The sequence below is a fragment of the Synchiropus splendidus genome, chromosome 12 (assembly GCF_027744825.2).
Source record: "Synchiropus splendidus isolate RoL2022-P1 chromosome 12, RoL_Sspl_1.0, whole genome shotgun sequence".
In the NCBI taxonomy this organism is placed as follows: domain Eukaryota; kingdom Metazoa; phylum Chordata; class Actinopteri; order Syngnathiformes; family Callionymidae; genus Synchiropus; species Synchiropus splendidus.
The window spans coordinates 6,569,813-6,597,810 of record NC_071345.1 but is presented as its reverse complement, the minus strand read 5'-3'; the positions used below and the strand labels follow the sequence as shown (position 1 = coordinate 6,597,810).

The 27,998-nt window shown below is 45.0% G+C and overlaps 2 protein-coding genes across 4 annotated transcripts in view; one reads left to right on the top strand and one right to left on the bottom strand.

The window, feature by feature from the left end:
• The window catches only part of acp1 (acid phosphatase 1), a 68,328-nt gene extending 49,212 nt beyond the window's left edge, over window positions 1-19,116 (top strand). For all 3 annotated transcript variants that reach the window (XR_008416306.1, XR_008416305.1, XR_008416304.1), the window contains 3 exons: window positions 12,515-12,597; window positions 12,668-14,639; window positions 15,726-19,116. The gene's annotated coding sequence lies outside the window, so the exon portion shown is untranslated. The remainder of the gene's footprint in view (window positions 1-12,514; window positions 12,598-12,667; window positions 14,640-15,725) is intronic.
• On the bottom strand, window positions 10,828-27,855 carry slc16a10 (solute carrier family 16 member 10). The gene is made up of 6 exons (XM_053882169.1): window positions 27,436-27,855; window positions 15,823-15,967; window positions 14,237-14,663; window positions 13,607-13,750; window positions 13,322-13,550; window positions 10,828-13,207 (listed from the first exon to the last, which is right to left on the bottom strand). The coding sequence occupies exons 1-6, from the start codon at window positions 27,734-27,736 to the stop codon at window positions 12,975-12,977; spliced, it is 1,479 nt and encodes a 492-aa protein (XP_053738144.1). The 5' UTR covers window positions 27,737-27,855; the 3' UTR covers window positions 10,828-12,974.
• Window positions 27,856-27,998: the final 143 nt, after the last annotated feature.

Below are 27,998 nucleotides of genomic sequence, written 5' to 3'. Positions count from 1 at the left end.
CATCCGTATCCAGTACAAACTTTAACCCAGGGTCAGGAGGGGCAAGGATGGGAGACTCAGTTAACGCTGTCTGGAGCGAGCTGAAGGCCTGCTGGCAATCCGGTGACCACTGGAACACTTCGTTCTTCTGCAGAAGTCGATAGAGGGGAGCGGCTATGCAGGAGAAACCTCTCACAAACTTTCTATAATAGGAGGCCAGACCGAGGAAACTCTTCAACTGTCTATGGTTGGCTGGGACAGGCCAATCTCTCACAGCATGCACCTTTTCCTCCAGCGTGCTGATCCCTTCAACCCCCAGTCTGTGACCCAAAAACTCAACCTCTCTCCTCATAAAGCGGCATTTCTCCGGGTGCAGTTTTAGACCTGCAGCTTCCACCCTTCCCAGGACCTGCTTTAATGTCTCCAACGCAGCTTCGAAAGAACGACCATGTGCCAGGATGTCGTCCAAATACACCAGACATTCCTGTCGGGGCATACCTTGCAGCACTCTGTCCATGAGTCGTTCAAAGGTAGCCGGAGCATTGCACAGACCGAAACTCAGGACCCGGAACTGCCAGAGGCCCCTGTCGGTGCAGAAGGCCGTCTTCGGTTTCGCTGATGGGCTCAGTGGCACCTGCCAGTATCCACTCCGCAGGTCTAGTGATGAGAACCAAGTGGAGCCAGACACCATATCCAATGCCTCGTCAACTCGGGGTAATGGATAACAGTCCTTTTTGGTCACATTGTTTAGAGGTCTATAATCCACACAGAACCTCATCTTGGCACTGTTCTTTTTCCTCACCATCACCACCCCTGAGGCCCATGGACTATCTGATGGTTCTATTATGCCAGCCTGCAGCATTTCATCCACTGCTCTGTCTGCAGCCTCCCGATGGGCTAGTGGCAGGCGACGGGGACGTGTCTTAATGGGCAGGGCATCCCCAGTGTCGATTTTGTGCTGCACCAGGTGTGTCAACCCCACCTCGTTGTCCGTGAGCGCAAAAATGTGGGCAAACTCAGCAAGCACCTTCCACAACTCCTCCTGTTGCCCCAGTTCCAGCTGGTCACAGTTCTTCCTCCAGATTTCTCTTACTGCAGCCAATCTGGCTGTTCCTTCCACGGTGGCAGCTGTGTCTCCAGAGGGTGCAGGGGGCTCTACAGGTGGTGGCTGAGCCAAAACAGGCTGGTGAGGACTATGGGGCTGAGAGCAGTGGACACTGGAACCTGTAACATGGGACTCTGACTCTGTGGATTTCTGGACCAGGGCATGACGTTCAGTCAATGGTGCAGCGCCTGTCATCTTAACTGCACCTCCCCCTGGGACATGTAAGATGTTATCCATGAGATCCAATTTGCACTGGAGGGAGTGCAGAAAATCAAGTCCCAATATACATGAGTCCTGGATCAGTGCCACCCATACAATGAAATCCACAGTCAGCCCTGCTACCATCAGATGAACATTTCGCCTCCCCAGCATCGGTGCAAGGTCACCTGTCACTGTCCTTAGTTGCACTGTAGTTTGCTCCAGTTTTTCACCTGCTGGAACCATGTCAGGTCGCACCAGCGTCACTGTAGAACCCGTATCAACAAGAGCTGTGCAGGGGACCCCGTTTATGGTGACTGGAACATGGCAGAAGTTCCCAGCATGTGTCCAACCCACGACCATGGCTGATTCCGTGTCAGGGGAAAATGGAGTTATTGTTCTTGAGTCGAAGTTTTGCGCTGCCTCAGCTATGGACGCTGTCACCTGGGACTCATAATGGGGGGTTAGTGTCGTCCCATCTCCACACCCCCCCGGTCGTTTCCCTGGTTATTTGCATACCTGGGGCACTCCCTGAGAAGATGGCCTGGTTGTCCACATCCCCAGCAGACTCGTGAGCGCTGGCGGGGCCGAGAACTCCGTACTGGTGGTTGGATTGTCACACCCCTGATCAGCTCAGTCATCTCCGCAGCCCACTTGGGTATGGTCTCAGCAGCTTCCATGTGCACCGCAGTCCTCACTGAAACTGGTCCACCACTTTCCACGCCCTCCTCGACAAGTTCCCGCTCCAAGGCTAGTTCCATGGCTTCCTGAAGCGAGCGCGGGTGGGCTAGTTGGGTCTGGATGCGCAGACTTCTGGGTGTCAAGGCTTGTAGGAACTGGTCCCGAGCAAGTTCCGTCTGCACTGTAGGGGGCATGTGGGCATAGGCCCTCCGGGCCAGGGTCTCAATGTCATTCGCCAGAACACGAAGAGGTTCCCCGGGAAGTCTGCGTCTGTTGGCCAGCTCCGAACGCAGGACACTGGGTTGGTCACAATGGCCAAAACGTCGCTGTAGCGCCCCCACAAGAGCCCCATAATCCGTCCTCTCCTCAGGGCTTAACAGCAGCAAGCAGGCCAGGGCATCATCAGTCAGACACAACGCCAGCTGTAGTGCTTTAACTTCTTCTGACCATTCAGCAGCGAGAGCAAGGAGTTCAAATTGGGCATGAAACGCCTGCCAGTCTGACCTACCGGAGTACTTGGGCGTCTTGCACGGAGGGCGGTTAATGATCCCACCGTGAAAGACACTCTCCGTCTGTGTCGGGGTTCTGACGTCACGCGCGGCAGTAGTCGAACACAACCCCGCATCCGCAGCCATGCGCCTCACCGAGTTTTTCAGACGGATCTTTGTCTCTGTGGCACGCTCCATCTGTGGCTTCCAAAACTTTTCCGTCTCGGAATCGTCATCCACCGGCTCCTTTTTCACTTTAGGTCGCGCTCCGGCTCCGATGGACATTGTAGCTCCTGCACAGCAAACCGCACCCGACGAACTCCTCTGATGCTTCAGCGAAAAAAAATCCAGGAAACAGTCCGTAAAGCTCCACTTCTGACACCAGTGTAATGTCCGGAGGATTCAGGGACGAGACGGATGAGAGTTAGATGCTCCTTTAATTATTAACGTGTCGTTGCTTCCCGCTCCCAAAACTCAAGCCTCACTCACAACCTTTCACCCGGAACTCCAACCAAAAGCCCCGCACCTCACCACTCTCGCGAGATCCCCAACACACACACATCGTAACCATTACAATATGTCCAAAAATAAATAAATAAATATTAGATAAATACTTATCAGAAGATGTACAACCCAAAAAAATGTATATACTAAACATTGTCCAAATGGTATGATATTGATCTCCCATATTCTGGTGAACCTGCAGCTTTATATCATCAGGATAATAATAACAAATGACCCCCAATAAACAAACTAAAAAAGCGCTCGGAGGGTGCCTTTTATCTTTTATATGTAAATGAAAAAACTTTTTTAGGATTTGAAATGTCCTCAATACCATTGACAGCCAAGTTGAATGAGCTGATTTGGTCAGCAGGAGGCAGTAGCAAAGTCCACTGAGCAACAAACACCGTACTAGTCTGGACAAATATTTCAAAGGAGCACCGTCTAACTCTTGTACATTATCAATAATTCATAGAGTTTTTTGTATTATTTTTATTTTTTAATAAATCTAATCTAAGGGACAGAAAAATACTGACCATCACATGACCATCTTGGTGGAGCTATGAACAACATTTGTATAATATGACATTTACAGACCGTCGGATCAACTTGGATCCGATGAAGAAAACAAAATAATATGGTTCTCGTCTGCTGGAGGATCAGCCTATAGGAATGAAGAATTCCCAGCAGGGAAGCTTCCCGACACCACCAGCCAGCCAACAACCACAAAACCTTAAACCGAGAAAGGAAGACTCTTGTCTTCACCAGGACCCTCCAGTTGCCTCAATTGCACTCTGGACTTATGGATAAAGAGTTGAGTTGCCAGACAAGTCGTGCAGGATTAATGAGGAAATATGTCCCTATACATTCCATCAGCAACAGGACCTGCAGCAGCGGGCGCCGAGTCAGTCAGTCAGTCTCCTGCTGCCTCGAGGTGTCGTGATTCACAGTTCTGCTGGCGTGCACTGTTGACCCAGGATTCACGTCCAGATTAGTTCGGCTGGTTAGCTCACTGGTTGGCAACAATGGCGGGTTCGAAGGCCTGTTTAAAACCGATAATTGACCAGTTTCATCTCAGATTATCCTATAAAATAATCCTGCTGTCCCGATAATCGGCCTGATATCAGACAGTGCATCGGAAACGTCCGCTCCCGACTTTGACTGTGGCATGAAATGCAAAGTTGCAGATGACAATTTCTTTTGCTGTGGTTCTATTAAAAACACCCCCTCCACTTCAATGTTATGTTGTCCCACTGTTGCGCCGTTTATTCTTGTCGCGACTTCAGTAAAGCTGCCACGAGGAAAGTGGAGGAAACAAGATGATGGATCTGCTTTTTCTGGGTTGCCATATGTCAACTAAAGGACTCAACAGGTGATGACAGGAATATTTGTGGGAGACATTACTCACAGAGATACTGAGTGAGAGTCGTGGTTTGTAAATGTGTCCAGTCAGTTCAGTCAACTGCGCTCAAACAAACTAGGACCTTGACAGTGGCAGAAAACATGAAGCCTGTTTATTGTTTAAGCTTTCATTGGCTCCTTTCTTAGCTTAGTTACACACTCCAACTCAGTGGGCATCACCCCTCACTGTCTTTCAGAAACCAAAGTTTTGGCCACAAGTGACCAGAGTATAAGAAGTTTCTCCTTCTGGGATAGACACACTCTTAAATGATGCTTTTGTATTTCGCCTTTTTTTCCTTGCCGCAATGAATCCATCATTTTGAACTGAAAGAGAGAGAACACCGTTTTAGATTTCTTCTCCAAACACTCCTTTCCTATGCTGAATATCAATGTGGTGGTCAGTGTTTTCCGTCATGGCTTGGTTTGTTTGGCAATATTTTGGGGACCACCTCTGGTTTCACTGCCATCTGTTACACGTCAGGGAAGACAGTCGGTGCCAAAGGAAACAAGGCAAAAACTAAAACAACAGCCGTGTTGTTGGACGATTGTTCCGCCACCCAAACATACCACCGTCTGAAAAGAAGAGTGTTTCAGCTCCTGCAAGGTTTATGAAACAGAGGAGAGGAGCGAGCTCATCTTAAATCTGGTACTGTGAATTCCCTCTCACTCGCTCATAGGTTTAAAAACATTTAAACAAGATTTTCAACATTGTACTTCTATGACTCGACCATGCTAGCGATTACTTCTCCAATCTCTCAATAGCAACTGCTGTATTTACAGTTTCAAGTCTTTTTACTTTCCCTGAAACCTCAGTACTTTTTTAGATATTTTAGAGAGCGGAAGGAGAAGAAAAATCTTCAATTTGTTTTATTATCAGGTGTAATGTCCCTTTGTTTTCTATCAGTGTCAAATCACAACCTTCCATTTAATTTGCATAGTTTCACCACAAAGCCCCATTAAAATGATCCACTTCATTTTTATCAGCCGAAGCTCATTTGGTCTCCTTCATGAAGGTTTTGGTGATGACATCACATTGTGTTATGAGCTGCATGTGGAACTGATGCACTGGAAAATGTTCCCTGAGAGAGAGAGACATTTCTACATGGTCAATCTGTTACTTGCTTCCATACTCTTCGACTCTTAGTCACATTCTTCTTTAAATATAATGTATATCGTTGTAATTTGTATCACTTTTAAATATATCATTTCTTCGCTTTTCTTTTTACCTGGATAGTATTTTTCAAAATGTGCCATTATGATCATCCTCACAATTCACAATCCTCATCCACTACCATTTTAGATTTCGGGGCCCACCTTTCCCAGAACAAATGGACCCGGGGCCCATTCCAGTATTAGAAGTGATTCATGACTCTTGATTTCATTTGTGATCAATAACCGTATTTAATCTACTTACACGTAAACAAACCAAAAGCTTGTGAAACGACATGAAACCATGTGATCATTGCAAATATATTTGTCATCAAAAAGTCCAACCAGCAGCAGAACCAGGTGCAAGTCATGTTCATCAAATTTACTAAAGAAAAAAAAAGGATAAAATACACTTCAAAATGCAATAAAATTCAGTATAAAATAGATAAAATAAAACCATGTCTAAATATCATGAAATAAAAATAATATATTTTATATAAACTCCAAAGAAGATATAAGTAAAGTGTAAATGAAAGTATTGTCATCAAATGTTTGAATTAATTTTCAAAACTGCTTCATGAACAGTTTTCACCAAAGGTGTCCCTCTAGGGGGCGCTCGCGGCCCAACCATGGGCCCCGGCCCTTTGGTTCAGAATCACTGATTTAGAGTGTCAATATACAATTTGCATTTCACGCACATTTATGACGTATTTACATTGTGACCTCTTTTGGCCTTGTGAAATCACTGTTACATTGTGCTAACTTACAACTTTTTGTGTTTATTTTTGCTTATTTACTCAGAGTGACAAATCATAAATTTCCTTTTTAATAATTCATAACCTCGCTTTTTTGAAGAATTCATTCAATCCCTGTGATGATTTCGTGAAGCAGACAGTGACTCGCGTTTGGGATCCGAAGCTTGTAACTCAAGGCCTTGGAGCCCCGGTGGAGACCCTTGCCTATCACCTAAGACTGGGACTGACGGGAACCTCACAATAGGGTGGAATATCCAGTCCAAATGGCTCTATTGGGATGGATGTTTTTGGTGGCAGATTCCAAGATGGCAATGCCAGGATTCATGGAGCATGAGGCATCAGAGTCCAGACTTGAACCCCACTGAGAATCCTTGGGATGTTCTGGAGAAGGCCTTGCGCATGGGTCGGACTCTCCCGCCATCAGTACGACATCTTGACTGAGTGCAACGCTGAAGTCACTCTTGCAAATCTGTACTGGAAGCTTAAGGCGGCACAGCGGAATATTCGTATTTGGCCCTTCAAGAGAGACTCGAGGTAGAGCCTGTGCTCCTCTGCATCAAAGTAAGGTGCCTCAGCCTCCCGCCTCTGACTGGGTCGAGGACCACTGGAGAGATTAAGTATTTCCAAGTGGGAAGTTGAGGCCTCAGATAAGCTGCGAACAGAGGATTTGACAGAGGAGGAAAGGCATGTTAATGTCTCCCCATGTCAGGGAGCTTCGTGGATCTACCAGGAGAAGGAACCTGCAGACGACCCATTAGAACCTGGTTGCTGGTCCGGATACAGATGTGGAGGGAAGCAGCCAACGCTCAAGTGAGCAGATTCCCAGAGGAAGAACAGGCTCTCCTTGTCAGCTCATTTCCTTTGAGCGCTTGATAAATAAACTCCACGTGCCTCACTCCAGTGTGCTGTCGAACATCTGCTAAAAAAGGGTGGAGCTGGCGCTTACCTCCGCATGCAAGTCAGGCTGGGAAACAAAGACAAACATTGCTGCAACAATTACATCAATTATCAGCGTTTTAATCAGACACACTCGCAATCACGCCATGTGTTAGTGGCCAAGCTGCTAACTGGTTAGTTATGTTTTAAATCATGATGTAGTTTAGTGGCTTGCAGTGATTCGCTGGCAAAGACAATGTCGGATACATAACAAAGCTGTTTGTTAAAACAGATGAGTGATGTGGCAAAACCGTCAGCACGAAGCCAAACGTCCTCACTAGAATAGATGATGTAATCCATCACACACAGGTTTGGATCTCCATGCTTGTGAGGACCGCTCATTTCCCCAGCCTCTCACCCTAAACCTGACCATCCCAAACAAGTGGCCGACCTTAACCAGGACTGCCAACCAAACTTAAATCCAATCCAGTTATTTTGAGTTCGGCCAAGTGGTCCCCACTTGAAGGTCCTCACAAGTGAGGATAAAGCAGGCACACACTCATCTCCTCTCCACATGGCAACACACAACCTTCAAAACACACAATAGAAAAGTAAAGAGATGATCGATCATTCCCGTCAAGTGATCCGAGATTAACCGATCTGGAACGTTTCCCAGCTCATGTGGATCATAAAAGCCGTTGGTCCACTTCCCTTGGACTCATTTTTCTTAGCTCATTTTTATTTCTCTGGTCCTGTATGTGTTCGTGAAGCCTTCTTTCTCATCCTCCTGGGCTCGGGTCGCTCATGCATGCCATCCTCCAGCTCCACTGGGGACATGTTGCTCCAGCTCACTTGCCGCTCGGCGTTTCCTTCCTTTTATCAGGCGCATTTCTGCCCACAGGACCAAAGTGTTGTGCAACTCACTGGACAGAGATGGATGAAGCGATGCATCTGGCTGATGGAAGTCCAACTTGAGCTGTTGTTCATGAGCACTTACACATAATCCATTAGTTATTCATCTGATAAGATGTTTTTGGACGGACTATGCGATGATGGGGTCTCACGGATAGAATCTTGCTACAAAGAGCAGACGTGTGTTGACGCTAGCCAGGGTGAAGTGGGAGGATCCATATTAAATATCTGTATCTCCTCCAAACTCATTCCTGTGTCACTGGAATCTGAACATTAACTCTATTTCTAGACCAGGATTTGGGGGTGTGAACTGCCTACGTCTAAACTATAGCCTCGCTAACATATTAGCTCAACAATACTGCAGTTTAAATGTCTTGGTTGCACATGACCATATTGATACACTCAAAGATTGCGATACTGTATTGATATTTGAAGTCCACTTTATTTGTGTTTGTGTTTGAGTTTTTGTAGAAAAATGTGGCGCAGACAAGAGCCATGGCTACAATAACCGCAATGCATCGTATGGTCGCCCGTGTATCAGGATGTGTATCGTGTCCCCTGCACATCCTGATATGTGAGGCTTCCTCATTTCCAGGAATCAGTAGGTGGCGCTCTTAGTTTAAAATGATGTAAGGTTTCTTTGGACTGGTCATTCAAACCAAAAACATTTTTAATAGATGGCGCCCCCTAGTGGTTCTGGAGGCATCCCGACTAGGTGGTTCTACTTCCTGTGGGGAAATGACGTTTCAGCCGCTTGAGTTTGTTCTTTTGGTTGCGACTTATAGCTTGTAACCACAGGTGCGAGTGGGAGTGTGTCTTTTGGCTCAGCTCTTTCAGTTCCAACTTTTCACTGAGCTCATTGGAAGTTGAAGCTGAAGAGATTTATTTGTGATAAGTGTGAGTTGATTTTCACTGAGTGTTTCAGGTGAATATCGCAGAAACGAACAAACATTTGGGGTCAGTAGACCGACTGAAATATTTAACGTTGTGTGCGTAGATTAATAGGAAAGAGTCGAAGGTCAAATGGCTCCAAGTCCAAATCCTCTGGCTAAGTGAAAGAAAGTGGCCCCAGAACAGAGCCGTGTGGAACGCCCTGCTGAGATTTACTGACGTTTCAACCGGGATGGAGTGAAAGAGAAGTTCCTGATGATGTTAGAGTCCGTGAATTTGGACGGGAACAAGTTTCATAAGAGACGAGGATAAAGTGGACACTGGGACAACCAGAGTCCCACCAGGACCAGATTTAGCAGTGGAACTTTCAGACTGGAAATCAATTATAGGGGGAAAGACTCAGAAATATTCAGTCTAAATAAGGGTCCTCATGAGAGACGAGTCCGATTCGGGCAGGTCAACAGTACATAGAGTCTGATAATTCTGTCTACAGACTTCTGGCCCGCAGGAATGTTTGTTGGAACAAAATATGATTTAAAATAACAACAGCGCTTGTTTGACTTGAATCTTGCTGCCAGTCTTTACGTGTATGTTCTTTTTTTTTCATCCACTCCCCCACTACCACAGAGGACCCCCCCACTCCTCTCAAAAACAGCCAAAAAAACTCCTGAGTTACACTGGTTAAACATGCACCAGGACATCTTTTTTCCCTGCTGCCATGTTCCAAGCCCCACAGAGGAGTGATGGGCTCATAAATCCAGAGACGGTGAAGCAAGAGGGGCTCTGATGTTCGGCAGAAGTGAAGGGCAAGCGCCGGGATCCTTGGCTGGTGAAGCCGATTTATGGTCATCAACTCGGTGTTTTGATTTATCATGATAAAACCTGCCAGAAGTTTCCTCATGGAGGTGCCAAGAAGGGGATCAGAGGTGGAGCCACTACTTCTCCTCAAGAGATGTGGAGGTGCAGAGTCTCGACAGCAAAGCACCTGATGAGGGGTTCCAGCCGCACAGCGATCTGTCCAGGGTGTATTCCTGCCTCTCGCTCAGTGACCCCTGGGATGAGCTCCATCGCTCCCAGCAACCCTGAACACCGGTTCGCCAACGATGTACAGTGTGTATGGAGGACAAAACTGCCCTCTTGCGGCCACTGTGGAGAAACTCAGTCACATTAGTGGGAGATTAATTTTAACGTCCACCTAAAACAAGGAGTTCCAGTGATTTAAATGTTAAACAATGTTTCGGTAAATAGGTATTTGTAGCATTTATCATCTTTACGATGATTTTTTTTACATTTTTATTTTTTATTTTTTACATTTTTACATTGTATTGTCACGATCCAGAGGCTTTTATTTTGTTCCGTTCCTTCCTGTTTCTGACTTCCGCTCCTGGAGCTCGATCACACACCGAACCCTCAGGCAAGTTGCATGTAAATAATGCAACAACAGTTCTTGTGAATTATTTGAGTCAACATCAGAGAAGTTGAACCTAGTTTACTGCACAACATGCAGCCAAAATAGTCAAAAAATATATATAATTGTACTTAAGGACGAACAGCTATTCTCTTACTACAGTTCTTAATCTGATCCCTTTGCTCAAGTGATTAAAATACTCACCACAAACCCAGGTTAGTAACCAGTCCGCTCTATTTTGCTGTAAATTGCTCTATTTTAAGATGGTTTGTGGGTTTAAATAGTACATAATCATAAATAATTAAATAATATTAAAATGAATAAGAGCATTTGTCTATCAATGTTGATAATATTCACAGACCAGTGGACTCTTAACTTTCATATCTGTTCGGTTTATGAATAAGATCTTTTCTTTTCTTTTCGTTTTGACCCTGATTCTGACAGACCCCGTGCAGACAAGAACTCCAGCACTTTGATGTGACACAATCACCTTTATTATTTTACGGCAACATAACAACACGCAGCAGTCAGGCCTCGCTTTGAACTCTTAATCAACAATTGCCAACTGCGATATAAAAGGACACTGGATCGGGACATTTCAAAAACCAAAAAGTTACAAAATCAAACGTGAAATCCAAGACATCTTTTAAACATTCTTCTGAAACACTCATCTCAACAGCTGCTGGTTATGTTCTTCACACACTAAGGACCACGTAAGGCTGTAGTGATTTATATTCCTCAGACAGCACAGACATTTCATTATGGCATATAAAGAGTCAGAAGACAAAAGATAAATATGTTTATGACACTGAAATAAACACTGGAAGCAGGTAAATTAAGAAAATGTGTTTTTCCTATACAGGTGAAGATATAAAAGTAAAACACCTGGAGACAAAACTGAAACAACAACAACTAAACTTATTGAATTCTAGATGAAGATGGTTTCTGGTAAACAACACTAATTTAATGTTCAAATTGATTCACAAAGCAAGATATATTCTGTAAACATTCATCAGACATAAATGAGGCAAAGGAAACGGTTGCAAAATCTCTGTTGTGAGTTGTTGGTCCAAAAAACGCAACAAAATGTGTTGAAATAGCTAAAGAAGCTAACCAACTTTGTCTAAAAGGCGTTCGGAAACATTAGTGGAAAAGATAGTTTAGCCTTAACATGTCGCAGGAGGAATGGATATCCTAGCTGGTTCAAACATGATGTCGAAGTCTCTTGTGTTGTGTTGTGATTCAAGTGTTTAGTGTTAAACAATGAACGCAGAAAAAAACTTGGTTCTGTTCAAAACCATTGCTAAGAGGAAAGTAGGCGATGGCTAGTTTGTTGAGATGGTGAGCGAGAGTTCAAATAAAACACCATGGCACTTATTTCAGGGACCAAACTTGAGCTACACTTGAAAGTAAAGCATGAATTGAAGCAGCACTTTGGGCATCAATGGCTTTGACTTTGGTAAATCAGCAAAAGGACGAACAAAATAAAATACTAGAAAACACTATTGTACATTCACCTCTGGTCCATTGGAGAATATTCCAGAGACCGGGATTATTTCAGGCTGAAGTTGTTGTCAACCCATATGTTTGTGATCACATGATCTAAATGAATTCATCGGTGTGAAATCAGTTCAGCCACTGGGCAACGACAATCGCTGAGGAGGTGGTTAGCCACTTTGGATGGAGGTGTGTCTCCGTGCCGCACCTTGGAGGGCACTGTTGTGTTGGATTGACAGAGTGTGAGCAAGAAGGACTTGGGTTAAGCTTGTGTGAGATGAGACGTTGAGGGAGGGACCCCTCTTTGGAGATGGGGGGGAAACGTTCACACCAAACGCGATGCGATTACGGGTGTTGCGCCACATTATAGTTACATTATTGTTCCAAGGTCAGAGCTTCAGCTCAGAGAAGCTTTTCATAGACTTCTACAGTAGATAAAGGCCAACAATTCTGCCTCACCAATCCTCCATGTTGACTTCAGACCCGCCCCCCTCACCAGACGGACCGACTTTCTTAAAGGGACTAGACAAGGGGGGGAGGGAGTCACTTCCAGGTAGCACAAGTCGCCAAGTCGCGTTTGGTGTGAAGGTACCTTCAGTTATAACAGATTTCTAGTCAGTGATGTGAAACGATTTCAGGCTCTAAAACACAGACTCCTCCTCTGACACCCTAGGTTCAGCCATGGATCCGACATCCCTGAGTGAAGGGAGCGTCCACTGGAAGTGAGATAAAAGGCACGGCTGTGTGGGACGACAGGTCAATAAAACACAGAACATTTCAGAAGAGGCAGCAGTGGGCGACCCTAACGCTGATGTGCTTCTGTCAGCTGGACTCCGGCTCCCGATGATTCCTGATTCCATCCAAGGGGACAGAGCTGCTGGTACGGAGGCCAGGTCAGTGCGATGATTCAAGTCCTGCAGATCCCTTTGTCCAAAGTTTCCCTTCAAGCGTCCTCTTTAAAAACTGCATAGACGCCTTTACAAATGGATGAAATTTCAAGTGTTGTGCTGTGAGATTGGGTCTGATTTAAGTTCTACAGGATCACATTCAAGTTTTTTTTTTTGTGGTCACGATGACGTCCTGCTCGTTCAGTCTGACCAGGTCTCTGTTTCACACGGTCCAAGCGGGGGACACTAAAGGACCGACTCTCCGTTTTTGGAGTTCTTTAGATCCACCTGAGGATTCTGGCTCTCCAACATGCTCTGGGCGGCGTCGGGTTCTCCCTTCAGAGCTGCGGCCTTCTCTCTTCTCTTGCGTCTCGCTTCAACCCACGGAATGAGACACAGCAGGGCTCCGCCCACCATAGGGGGGATACCTGCCAGGTAGAAGGCAACGTCGTAGCTGCCCAGCCGGTCCCGGAGGAAGCCTGTGGCGTGAGACAAACACACTTTAACTCTCACCCACGACACAAAGGTGAGTAGAAATGCAGTGGATTCGGAGAAGACCAGTCACTAGGATCCAGGAGCCATCCCGTGTTTACCTGCGATGGGGGGTCCCACCACCATGGGGACGGACATCAAGCCCAGCAGGAAGCCGATGGCCTGTGAAACGTCATTGGCTCCGACCAGCTCAAAGGCGATGGGAGCCATGAGGCAGATGAAGCAGCCGTCGAAGATTCCCATCAGCAGGCAGACGGCGATCAGGCCCCCAAAGATGTTGCAGAGAGGAATCATCTGTGACATCAAGCCGATGACCAGGAAGGACGTGACCTGGAGCGGGAGGACGTCAGCGGCGGCGGCGGCGAGCCAGGTACGAGGCGTCTTACCTGCAGGTAAACTTTGTTGACTCCCTTCACGTAGTCCGCCACCACACCGAAAATGAGGCGGCCCACGAAGGACGTGATGCCGATGCACATGAGCAGCACTTCTTTGTTGACATCCTGTCCAAAACGCTCCTCCACGTAAGTCATCTGAGATAGAAATACGGCACGGTTCAGGAGCACAACACGGAACTGTTTTCAAGCTGAAGTGAGCTGTTCCCCATGAGAGGTGTGAGGGCAGCCGGGGTCACGGTGTTGTGTGACCAACAACAGTCATGGTATCCTCACCAGCACGTCACCATCTGAGCGTTGACCGTCAGAGCCAGGATTTTAACCACAACATGTTTTCGAGCCGCCGCTAGCCTCACAAAAATGTCCTGACTAAAGGGATGTTATTTTGAGAATCGCTACTGTTGTGCCACAACATTGTTCCCAATTTTCAGTAGAAAAACAAAGAAAACCAAACCATTGGTGCGAGGTTCTGTTCTGCTTCTCATCTTTCACATCAACACAGCTCATTCTTTAAGTTAATATTTGTGTTTCTGAACCTCTGTCACTCCGCTCCTTCCAGAAAAACAGGCTGGTTGAATGTCATGGAGATGTCTGACCACTGGGGGGCGGTAGAGTCACACTCACCAGGTGAACATAAGGCACGAAGTAGCCATAAAGTGCAGCAGGGATCCCAAAAGCCCATATGCGGTATCCCAAAGACTTCCAGATGTTGACGTTGAAGACCTTGTTCAGGGGCGGGCAGACTCTTCCGGTGGGGCTCTTGGGTTTGGCCGGCAGCAGGGGTCTGTAGGTGAAGCCGGCCAGCATCAGCACGAACATGAGGACGCAGAGCACGCGCATGGTGTTCTGGCGGCCCACGTTCTCCAGCAGGATGGACAGCACGAAGGGAAGCGTGATGGTGAAGATGCTGCTGCCGGCCGTCACGATGCCGTTGACCAGACCCAGCCGCTTGTTGAAGTAGTGGCCCAGGATGACCAGGCTCGGCTGGTAGGCGAAGGAGCAGCCGCAGGCGAAGACGATACCGTAGGTAAAGTACATGGGGCCCAGGGAACTGGGGGGCAAGACAAATGACACAGTCTGTATGAACAACCGTTACATATTGTCCAGAATTCAGAGTTGAAGATGTCAATATTCCAGCTGGTCTCTTTAACGTTTCCATATTATCACGATGGAGATGCTTGGTTTGACGCTCAGCCAAGGGCACATTATGACCCTTGCACCACCTGAGTCAGCTCATTCCTGCCGTATCCTCGATAAGAAGCCTACTGTTGGCTTCAGGGAGAGTCATAAATGAATTTCCTGGTCAGTGATGAGTGATCAACAGAGCCAAGATCACTGATAAATCATATGTTAAAGTGCTGTCATTTGTTTTAACAACGCTCATATAGATTGTGATGAATGGTGACTCTGGACCTTCTCAGACGTGAAGGAGTGGCTTGGAAAATGCAGTCGTGCGTTCTTGACATTTGATGAGCTTCAGCGTGGAACTGTTTTAATATGATTCATGAATGTGTTTGAGTTGGACAACCCCGCAGATGAATTCCATGATCCAGATCAGATCAACAGATTCATGTTTCACGTTGAGTCATAGTTGCAGTGAAAGCATCACCTGTCCACTTTTACAGGCTTCATTGCAGCAAACCCAACAAAATAACAAAATGCTAAAACATAAATGTAAGCGTGAAAATGTGACTTTGCATTGTAAAACATATTGATAATTATTATAATATAATGATATAATATTATATATTAGAACAATAATTATATGTAATTATACAATTATATATAAAATTCTACAATGATTTTTAATTATAACATGATTTTGTATTTGAATTCTATTTATATATGTAGTTTTTTATATATACATATCTTTATAAAAAAGTTTGTGTATATATATATGTGTGCATTTTTTAGTAAAAAGGGATATTTTAATTATAATTATATGTATATATATATATACTCCAATTTTCTTCACAGTGAACCACTGTGTTTCAAAATTATCAAGAAATTCTCGGATGGTTTACAATCCCCCTCATTTCTCTTCAGAGCTCATGATTCATCTTCTGCATTATGTGGAAAAAAATGACTCATTTCATTGCTGATGATTCAACAGGAACTGGACGAGCCAGCTGCACATGCTTCATAGTACACGGCCATATTCATGTTGTGCTTATTATATGGCTTGTGCAAGCAAAGAGACTTGTTCTTACGTGACAAAAGAGCTGGCCAGCAGTCCGATCAGGCCGACGGCCGCGCCGCCCACCGCCGTCACTCTGCAGCCCAGGATGTCTGTGACCACGCTGACGATGGGAGAGCAGAAGAAGATCATCCCCATGGAGAGGGAGCCCACCCATGCTGGGAGATCAGACAGGAAAGTGTCAAAAACACCCAACAAGACAGTCGCCAGGAGAGGACACAGTTATATGGAAGCGCTGCGCTGCCATTCATCTCCTCAAGAGGCATCTGTCCAACAGACAAATACATCGTTCGGTTTCCATTGTCCTGCTCCATATCATGTGAAGTGTTTTCCTTGGCTCAGAGTGACAAAAATATCGAGCGGGACGAAATATTCTGGGGACAGGAAGGAGATGTCAGGAAAAGCCAACCATGCAAACGCCAGCACGAAGACAAATGCTTTTTCCAAAGGGAAAAAATAACCTTGTGAGAAGTAGTCAGTCACATATTACATTGTAGTTACACACGTCCAAGACTGGACTGGACTTGCTTATTCCTTTTTCTGCTTCCATAAGTGTTTTCCGAGGTGAGAAGAGCTCATGAACAGTGAAGGGAAACAAGTTGTCGTCGTGTGGCCACCTGCTTGCTCAGCACTGTGCGGACATTCTGTGTGGAGCACTGGTCCAGTCAGCAGACAAACAGGATATATTGTGAGTAGTGAGGCTTCTCCAGTCTCCAGAGGTGAAGTCTCACGTGAGGTTCTACCTGACGACTGAGAGAAAAACAACTCTGACAGGCGACAGATGTTTTTCTCCTCTGGTGAAAGGTCAAGAGAATCCTGTGAGAAAGAAGTACAGCAGCTGGAGCCAGAATGTTTTTTGTTGTCCCTGTTCTGCTTGAGTAAGATGAGAGTGGCGGATCAGGTGACAACGGTGTTGTTACTGTAGTTTGCTTTTAAGGAGCTCGGAATTTAAAAAAACAGCTATGACGCCACTCAAAATGGACTGGGGAACGTGACCTTTTTCTCAAGTTCCAGATAAAGTCTTGACTGTACATGTTGTTAATGTTATTAAATTATCATATGTTACATTATTAGCTTTCATGAGAGCCACAAATGTCGCTGTGCATCATGGGAACAGAGCAGACACTTTCATTTAAAAAAGGACAGGATCATAATCGACTGCAAAATGAGCCGCTGAGGGCGTCATGCGTTGACTAGTTGTGATGTCATCACTGTATTATCCCGTGTGCGCACAATAGTAAGAGGAGGTGACCATCGTGACCCAAAACACCTGAAGGGACATTAGAGATGCACCCAGACTTTTGATGCTACATTTTGAGAAATTCAAATCTAAAGTTTCACAACTTCTATACTCTACAAGTGTTTATAGGTGGAGGTGGGACTGCACCAAGGCTCAGCTCTGAGCCCCTTCTTGTATGCGATGGTGATGGACAGGTTAACAGATGAGGTCAGACAAGAAGCCTCTTGGACAATGATGTTTGCAGATGACATTGTGATCTGTGGTGAGAGCAGGGAGCAAGTGGAAGATAAGCTAGAGAGGTGGAGGTTTGCCTTACAAAGGAGAGGAATGAAGGTTATCCGCAGTAAGACGGAATCCATGTGTGTGAATGAGAGGGAGTCAAGTGGATGGGTGGAGTTACAGGATGCAGAGATAAAGAAGGTGGAGGATTTTAAGTACTTAGGCTCAACTGTCCAGGATGATGGAGAGTGTGAGAAAGAGGTGAAGAAGCAGGTGCAGGTACGATGGAATCATCGGACAAAAATGTCAGGTGTGATGTGTGACAAAAGGCTGTCGGCAAGGACAATGAAAGGGAAAGCATCCAAAATGTTGTATGGTTTGGAAACAGTGGCACTGAGGAAAAGGCAGGAGGCAGAGCTGGAGGTAGCAGAGATGAAGATGCCAAGCTTCTGTCTGGGAGTGACCAGGATGGATAGGATCAGGATGTGGTCAGGTGTTTAGGAGACCAAGTCAGAGAGGCTATATGCAGATGGTTTGGACATGTACAGAGGAGAGAGAGAGCCAGTACATTGGTAGATGAAGATGTTGAGGTTGGAACTGCCAGGCAGAAGGTGGAGAGGAAGGACAAAGAGGAGATTGATGGAGGTGGTGAAGGAGGACATGAGGTTTGTAGGTTTGAGAGAAGAGGAAGCAGAGGACAGGGTGAGATGGAGGAGGATGATCCGCTGTGGCCACCCCTGAAGGGAGAAGCGGAAAGAAGAAGAAGAAGATACATATTTTTCTTTTTCTATTTATTTACAACAACCCAATCAGACAACCTCAAAACATCAGAGGCCGATTACTAGATTAAGGTAGACTAGTCGACTATGAAAATATTCGTTTGTTGCAGCCCTACATGACTGACAGTACGACTTTTGTAAAGGCTTAACATGTTCAGATAGAATTGGCGATGAGGACTTTCTGTTTCAGGGCTAGTTTCCCACGGTCGGCTGATTATCAGTGAATAAACCAGAGCAAATGTTTCTTGTCCCAAAAAGCAGCAAATGGCTTCCAGACAGCTCCACTTCAGCGTGTGACACGGCCATCAGTCACTTGAAGCAGGTGGTTGGTGAGTTACATATTAACTCCTGTCAACACCAAGAGCAGCACTTTCTCAATTTGGCTGAATAAACAGCGGGTGAAGCGTGGCATGAGTAAGAAACGTGTTTGTCTTGAAAAGAATTGAAGTAAACCAGTAAGATGCACAGGCATCAGACATTTAAGGGTCAAGCCGCCCTCAGATGTCACCAGTAATGGACGTACATGGCATAGATGTTGAAGTCATGAGCTAATCATTATTTGCTTTTTCTCTTTCAGTGACACAAGAGGATCTGTTTGATGTTCTGTTTGGCCTTACACTGACCCAAGGTTCAGATCAGCACATGTAAGACACAATGGAAAAACACAATCAATAACTAATGGAAGGGTCAAAAATCTATATATTTTTTCTCTTTATGTTACATGTATTTTTCAATATCCTCCACTAAGAGTGTGTTACTCAAATTTTTCAGCATTTTGAAAATGCAGTTTTTCATCATCTATCTTTTTCACGTACCCAGCAAAAATATAATATTTTGAGCTGGCTCAGCAGGTTTTCACGAGGGCACATCAGGCACTGGTGGGAGGAGTGTTTAGGAATAAAACTACTGATGTATTCTGCAGGTATTGCATCAGACGCTGTCAGCAGGTGTGTCAACTCCACCCCGTCCTCAGCAGGACTGTGCAATAACTGACTCCAGTCTGAATTCAGTTATCTGCCAGCTCCACGTGGTTTGAGATTCCTCCCTCAGGGTTCGCTCAAATATATAGGTAAGCAAAGCAAAACAAACAAAGGCACACTCCTTCTTCTTCTTCTTCTTTCGGCTTCTCCCTTCAGGGGTGGCCACAGCGGATCGTCTTCTCTCAAACCTACAAACCTCATATCCTCCTTCACCTCCTCCATCAATCTCCTCTTTGGCCTCCCTCTCCACCTTCTGCCTGGCAGTTCCAACCTCAACATCTTCCTACCAATGTACTGGCTCTCTCTCCTCTCTCAGCCAAAATGTAAGGCTTTAATCCTCAGCGTGAAGATGAAGGCCACCCCACTGAGAGCTGTAAGATCTTAGAACATGATGCAAATTTGGAACAAAACAAACAGCATTGAATTTGATAAGAAGTCCCTACAGTGGAGCCATGCTTCAAGCCAAGACTACAAAGTCTCACGATGTCGATAACTATTAGCCCCGGGTTGAAAAGCCCTCCCACCATTGACACCTGAGGCTGGACCCAAAAGGACGGCAACATTTTGAACTTTCATAATGATAGTAGCTGTGCAGCACATGGACAGTTGCAAGCCTGAATGAGCACCATCGCCACCCGTAACGTCTGAAGCATGGAGACACGACGGACACAAAGACTAAAGTGAGGACATCTGCCTCACACACTCACATTTTGATAGTTAAAAAGCTGTGCTTACAACAGTTCACATACATTTATTTTTCTCTTTTATTTACAACATTACACTCCAATGTGTTGACTACCCATTTACACCATGTGCTGACCTGTTTTGCATAGTACAGTTTTTCACCAGTCACACACATAGATGATCTTCTGGCTGCCACGGAGGCTGCGTGTGATGACATCACAGCAGATGCCAGCAGAAGCTGGATTAGACACTCTTCCTTCCACGCTGCGTGGCAGGAGAAGATATTTCTTTTTGTGTGACGTGGCACTATCTACAGGAACATTAGCAGATGTGGGAAGACTGCAGGGTAATTCCTACAGCAGAAAGTTCTATTTTCTTCTGTGGTCTGCAGTGCTGTCCTTTCCTTTCTTTATCAACAATTTACAGTACGATCTTGTCCAGTCTCCTGCAACGGATCTCCCGCATACACGAATGAGTTACGTATAGTGTTATCTGGAGTTTTGAGAAATGCACTTACTGTTATGCTAATAGTACGGACGATTCATTCATTATTTCTGTCATTCTTTCAATCGATGAATGTTTGAAGCGACTGAGAAAAACTGTAAAATGGTCGCCGTTGCAAGACGCTCATCGAACTGGTGAAACACTGGACAGGTCACCAATCCATTACAGAACACTTGTTACTGTGTCTGCACAAAATAAGTCAGAAACAAGAGGTAGATTTGGAAGCTGGAGAACAAGACGTTCCAGCTAACAGAATTGGATTACAGCGTGTATAATGGCAGCTGCAGTTCCATGCATTAAACCCAAACCAGGGCCTCTAGCTTCCTTCAACAGTTGTACACTTGGACCAGACTTCCACACCACAAATCAGTCTGGCAACAGCTGGAAACCATTTCATCTTGACTCTCTGGAGTCCATCACGCTTCATACCAAGCTCTAGTTCAAGTCTTTTTTCACACGTGGCCCCTTAAAGCAGGAAGTGGAACCCGATCCATGACACAGCAAAGAAAAAGCGAGAGCCACACCACTGCTGCTGCTGTAGGTTCATTTATAGCTTGGCAAAAAAACGAGAGAAAACATATCATAGGCGTGTTCGTAATTGAAGCCGAACAGATGAAAAAGTGAAATAGGAGGGTGGTGTTGTGGGCTTCTCTGTGATTGGGGGAACGCTTTGTCCTCCCACTTAAAAAAAAATAAAATGTTTTTATGTTCTGAACTAATTCCCACATTGATTTAGTGTCTTTGAACTTGGCGTCTGTGTTACCCTCATTAGACTAGATCTGGTCCATGGAGACGAAGACAACACTGGCAACAAAAACATTTGTGCAAATGAAGGAAGGAATTGAAGCATGTTAAAGATGCTCAGCATTTGAGAAACACATTGCACAGCATGTTACATCGGACTTGCAACATTTATCTGAATCTGTACGTCCATATGTGAGCACGACACAACTCACATTTTGATTCATTAAATATTCAGATTCAAAACATATTGGTTAGAAAATAACCAAGCTGAAGGGCTTTACTCGACAGGAGTAAATCAAATATTTGAGCCAGCTGTTGCAAAGCTGTGGTTACTGTAGAATATTAGAGGAACCTGGTGTGTGTTGGTGAAACCCACACCACCAAAGAGAGAGCAAGCTAAACACAGGTTAGCTCCAGAGACAGTTTGTCCGCATTCTGTATTCAGGCATTAGATCAATGACTTGAGAGTCCTCGGAAGGATTCTTGCAGAAAGCAAGAGTGCGCTACCACCAGGATTCAGCTCCGCCCCCTTCAGCTTATGGCCTGATGATGCCTGTCAGGCGCAGGACACACAATTGGCCCTTCAGCTTCCTCTGGAGTGCTGCCGTGTTCTCAACCTATTTACCCTTTGGATTTTTATCTCTCCACAACCTTCAACCAAACACTCGCCGTGCCCCCATGTGTCCCAGATCAAATGCCCTGTCAATCATTGAACGATAGCCTCACGCAAGCATGTGTTTTCAGAGGGATTGTTTTTGCATTATTAGGAAACTACAAAAAGATGGCTGATTTATGCTTGCTCCTCTCAGCATGTACAGTAGTGATGGAGGCCAGTTTCCAAATTCCAAACTGGAGTCATCCATTCCTTGAAGGTGGAAAATACTTCAGGATGGAGGAGAGAGAAATATGCATTAATATTCCAAATATATTATGCTGCGACCTCTGGACTCAGCATTCAACTACCCTAATGCTTTTCTTCTCAACACAGCCACAGAGTCATCACAACATAGCATTCAGGTATCTATCATCAAATGGCTGGAGGCACTAAAGTCCATGGTCACGAGGTCGAGAGGGACCCACCACTACTAGATATATCACAGAACAGAACGATTTGGATTCGCACTGATGGTGCTCTGAAATAAACTAATTTCTAAAATAAAGTTAAGGGCCGACGATTATAGAGGCCTCAGCTGACAGTGACGTTTATGTGGGATACACGTAACCATGGAAGTAGGCAGTCACGTGGACGGTAGCTCCTTTTATGGACGTCATATCGAGTAAAGATTTACGAAAACCCATGAGTCAGGATCTGAACCACTTCCCAGGTTTGACACTTTAAACTCCAGCCCCATCTACTGGACAAACAAAAACATCCTCACACAGCAGGGCGGCAGCTAACAGAAACAAACCCAGCAATAATATTTTCCTGCTCATCCTGGACTCGGTGTATCAGTTGTACTGAAATCTAAGGAGCATGAAAGTACAGCTAGTTATCATCAACAACTTTGAAGAAAAACAGTTTGGTTCTTAAGTGTGCATGTGATGTGATTCCAACAGACTGGTTCGCGACAGCTAGTGTTGCAAGAGGCCCAGGAATAGCCCCATGAGGCATTCCCACCGGGTGAGCGGCCGCTACGCACATGCCACGGTCATTGACTCGACAGGCCGTTTGTCCCCGCCCCTACACGACCCACCGCCATTGGCTGACTCCAATATACATTCACTATCTTTGGCTCCAGACACGGAAAGTGCTGCCATGCGAGAGCTGTATCAGTCTGTCACAACACTCACATTTAAGGGTTTTTTTTGGTGTGTGTGTGTCACATCACCGAGACAAAATAGGTCAATCAATGATTAAACATTTACCAATTCAGAAATGTACAATCCTCTGCTGAGTCTCCACTGTCATATGGTGTCTGCTGAGCTGGGCTCTGACCATAAGGTAACAAATGAAACTGAAGGGAATGAAACCTCTCACACTTCTCAACCACAAACACAAAGTGCCAAGCACAACGTTTTGTACGGCTAATTCATCTAGGGTTGTGGGTACAAGGTATTTAAAAGCTCATTCAAAGCGGCCATCTGTGCTTGTTATAACGTGGAGTTTTCAACAAAGCAGCTCAGACAGGTCCGGCCTCAGCAGCCGGTGCGTGTCGCGACATGCCTGATGGTATGTTATCTCGACCCAACGCAACAGATCAGATGAATTTTCTACCCGCCGATTAGACCCAACAGGAAGGATATCTGTAAAACCATTTAAGGATTTCGTCACAAACAAGTTGGATTGACTTTGCAGCAGGCGTGGAATAAGCAGAGCGGAGGGGAAGCCGCAGTGCTGTTGACGTTACAGAGTCAGGATATGAGCTGAAGTTCCTCTTTACATGTGTCTTGGGAACTGCCGTGCAAACATAACACTGTGAAGCACAAGTTCCTCCATAGTAAGTTTCTGGTTGAGAGGAGCAGCGTACAATTTGAATATCAAACACTTAAGCCTCTGCAACAAGTCGACACACATCTTCTTGCAGCGCTTCCAGGTTATCACATCACATATCTCCCAGGGATGAGTGACAGTGTCTTGAACGCTGTCTATGATCAGCACGCTGCAGTAGCGTGTCGATAAATAGGTATTAATGCTCTTTTGCCGCGGCTCGTCCAGTTTTCACAAAGGTGGATAAACTGCTTCTGCACACACCATTCGCTTCCTTTTCAAACTCCAATTTACAGACACAAAACCACTTCCTGCTATCAACACAGAACAGGCACAATCATCCGTATGTGACCATTGCGGCTAATCCAATGTAAACATCCTGTAATTGACTCTGTCGATAAGCACTTCTTCCGATTTAGGTGCGTCATGATTTTAACTCATTTTCATTGACTTCACGTACAAAGTCAAACATCGCCCCAAACCTTGTTTAAACACATGACGTTGATCACATAACTGCTTACTTGATTTGTGAAGGGGAACTAGAACGCACATCTTCACTTTCAGCCTGAACACTGGTCATATTAGGAGTCAACATGCTTGCTGTAAAATATCTACTGGAGCTGTGGAACAAGTGTCTTCTTAAACTAATGTTCCGTAGTCAAAGATCTGTCCATTCAGTCGCTCTAATATATTAGCTACAAACTACATCCTGCAATAATCAATGACTTTCCTTTTTCAGCTGTAACATTCATTGGACGGGTATTTGGGTTCAAAATCTAACCAGTTTATGAAAAAGCAACATCATCAGAAAATATTTCAGTCCAAAGTTTACATCTCGAAGATAACACGCATCCAGCGTTATCACCAGAGCTTTGAAATGATACCAGTCCTCACTGTTGACTAGAAATTGTGAGGCAAACTGAGAGGGAACATTGAGTGTAGTCTCATGTTTGCAGTCTGGTGGCTGAAGGGAATACTTTGACCACGTAGCAAAGACTTGGTGGAGAAGTGGCATTGGAAGATGTTTAGGTCAATGTGGTGCCATACATGTGGCTTCACATTTGGGGAACTGAAGTACAAACAGAAAATGGGTTGTTATTACTAGATTTAAATGAGTAATAGACACATATCAAAGGTGCTTTATTTTTCAAAATGTAGCGTAACAAGCCAATCTATCAGGGTCCGTAGCGCTATTAGCTAAGACATTAGCTCCTCTTACAGTCAATATATGACCAATATATAGGCAGGTATCATCTATACAAGATGTCCGAGCCACCTTCGCCTCCGAGGATGAGTATTCCAAAGAGGAAAATATTGCTACAGTCTTGTATTATTATGATTATAGAATGAATTTGTTTGGACAAACAGCAGCTATTGAAAGCATTGAAATGTAACATCCATAACCTCCTGTACTTTACAGTACGTGAGGCAGAAAATAGGAACTCTGACGGGAAAGATGTCAAGATGATTTATGTTTATGGACCGTCTTCCCTCCTGGCAGAGCAACGCGTGCGGCTACTCTCCATCCAAGAGTGAATGTGCAACACGAACGCTACACAGCTGGGTATTAAACTCACCAATGGTCCCCACAATGAGGTGTGTGACATTGAATGAACGAATCCTTAGCATCTTTAGCAAGAAAGATGTGTTTGGAATTTGTACCGTGACACGTTTGTATCAATATTTTTCCTAAAAAGCACCAACAGACTCCCCCAGCATCACTTTGTAAAACAGAAATGTCATGGCTGGACTTTAGCCTCACAAACACCATTGAGAAATCTCTGATAGCAACACCTCTGCTGCCATTATTTCACATCTCCAAAGGTGAAATCTGCGTCTTGATAAGGATTGTCCGACAGCAACAGACGGCAATCAATGAAACGTGTGATCGCGCAGCTCACAGGCCTTTTTACAAAGGGAAACAACACATTGACGCCCGGCATTGATGAGCGTCTGAGTCATTTGGTGGAGGAACAACAGCTGCTGGTTTCACTCCAGATTAGAGAAGGAGAGCAGGAACCAACAGGTGACGTCTCACCACTTCACACAAGACCTTTTAACCAAACATCTGCAGATATCATCAGATTCAAAAGCAAACCTACAGTCAGAGGATTTAAGGATTATATAACCACACACAATATCCGATTCAAGTGAGTTACTTTGGTATTTGATTTAAAACCAAAAGGTAATACAAACAGACATGTGACTTATCTGATGTTTGCCCTCATTGTAAACACACACACGGCTGGAAAGCCTTCGATTTATTAACAGAACCACTCTATTATCGCTCAGTCTTAGAGCATTTTAGTGCCGATTCAGATCCCAGTGTCTCACGTGCCCTCAGTAGAATCTTTACTGCCTCCCCCCAGCTCCTCCTCAAGGGTCACTGACAGTGCAGACTTGACTACACAGCATGTGGGAGTGTGTAGAAGTCCAGGTGTAAAACAGTCCATCATTACATACCAATCAAAAATGTTCTGATTCTGAGTGGCAGGTAGATGAAAATGTGGAGTGTCCGGACATACATACATAGCTGACACGCACAATGGTCTCAAAAGTACCCACTGAATAGCTGACAAGCCCAGGAGATTTTCAAGTTGCTAATCTGGTTTCAACTGAGATCCAAGGGTGAAGAAACATTTCAGAGGAATTTGTCTTCTGTAAACAGAATGTCAACCACAGAATGAGTAGAATTGTTGGTGTTTCCGTACACGATGTACAGTTAGCGTACGATCTTCTCCAGTCAAACTGTTGTGGTCGACACGGCAGTAGGAAGCCAACACAAACAAGAAGGTAGATGATTAATCCCAGAGTTCCAGAACTTTGGGCCTCTGATAGTATGAAAACACAGCAGCAAAACTCCTGGTTGTGACATGACAACGGCGGTTACGAATGCTACATATGATAAGAGTTTTGTTTTTTCCTCATCCCTTAGAAACTCAATAGAGCAGTTGCTTGTAAGAAAAGCGAGGAGGCTGAGACACAGCTCCAACAGAGGGAAAACACCCTCTCTGACTTGCGAGCATGACCTCTTGAACTATTTTTACTCAATTTGCAGAAACGTTATACATAAATATATAGTATTTCACAAACCAAAACAGACTCGGCATCCAGTACATTTAAAGCAAGTACCAAACCATAATAAAATAAATCTATAATCTATTATTAATACTTTAACCCTGTCAATTATCAGAATCAGAATAGCCTTTATTGTCATTGTAGCAGAAGATACAACGAAATTGAGTGGCATTTCCCTTGTGCAACAGCATAATAATAAAAACTAAGTGGTAATAACATGCAGCGCAGTGTAAACAAAAGATGCTGATATGTCTGACTGTCCTAAACTCACTTCTACAAATACACACAGAACTTTTCTGAAAAAAAATGTTTGTCAGATTTTTTTTCTCCTCGCCTTTACTTACTAAAAAAAACTAAAAATTAAAGAAAATAATAAAAGTCTACGCAATATCCATATAAACAATAAAGTTTATATGTGACTTTACCGCTGAAACGTGACAAAATTCGACAGAAAATCGAAGATTTTCATAGTAAATTGTCCAGCAGATCTGGGAGTCATGACGTTTCACCGCTGCTGGTGGTGGTCGTGGGTGAGGGTGGGCGCTAGTTTGCAGACGTTAAGGCAAATTGAATTTATTTAGATACGGACGGTGTTGCTTTTGTGTGGGACTCAAGGAGGACTCTGAAAGCCAGAGACCCTCGTAAAGCACAATATACGGAAGCCGAGAAACAGCCACGGTTTGGGCTCGAGGACTTGAAGCGTAGCCACCGTATGCTAACTTAAAAAAGTAAAACATAGTGTTTTCAAATGTGTATTCTCTGTCAAATTTGACCTGTACTCTTAAAAAAAGATAAACGGGTAAAATGACAATAAATACCTGATAAACATACGCGTGTTATTACACAGGAACCAAAGAACACCGGTTAAAGTCGAGTCTTGGAGCATAATTCTGCTGAAAAACGAGACTTTTGGCGAGTGGTAGCGAAGGTAACGAACCTAGAATTGTGTCAGGTTACGTTTGGCATTCACCTGTCTTGAAGCGCAGGTCCTTGTCCTCCTCAGAGCCGAACTCCCTCAGGAGGTGGATGAAGAGAATCCCGTAGGCGTTCTGGATGCCGAACACCGAGCCGTTGCACCACATCGCCGACAGCATGACCACCCAGCCCCAGCCGCCTTCAGGGTGCACGAACTGCACTTCCTCCGGTGCGGACGCGTGACCGTCCCCGCTCTCCTTCTTCTCCGGTGGCTTCTCCTCCACCGGGGCTGCGCTGACGGCGACCTCATCCTGGACCGCTGCATCACCCCCTGACATGCTACTTCCTTCTGTCATACTTGGGAAGACTGATAAGAAAAACTAAAAAAGGATGGATAAACGGAAGCATACACTAAGACGGAGGCGATGCGCAGCTGGGTCTCACGTGCGCCTGGAGCCCCGTACCTTTCCGAACACTACATTCGGACTCGCGCTGGCAAATTTATAGATGGTGGGGGAAGGAGGCGGGGCTTTAACCGATGCCGCATCTGATTGGGCGTTGACGTCCACCTTAAATTCATTGACAGGAAATGCGAAGAAATACACGGGTCCTATATGA

Bases quoted from the DNA above. Each gene is read 5' to 3' on its own strand.
- slc16a10 (XM_053882169.1), bottom strand. From the start codon at position 27,736: ATGACAGAAGGAAGTAGCATGTCAGGGGGTGATGCAGCGGTCCAGGAT. The intron at 15,968-27,435 runs GTGAATGCCAAA...CTGATCTCCCAG, and splicing joins GGACCTGCGCTTCAAGACAG to CATGGGTGGGCTCCCTCTCC. The intron at 13,208-13,321 runs GTAAACACGGGA...CTCACGCCACAG, and splicing joins GGTGGGACCCCCCATCGCAG to GCTTCCTCCGGGACCGGCTG.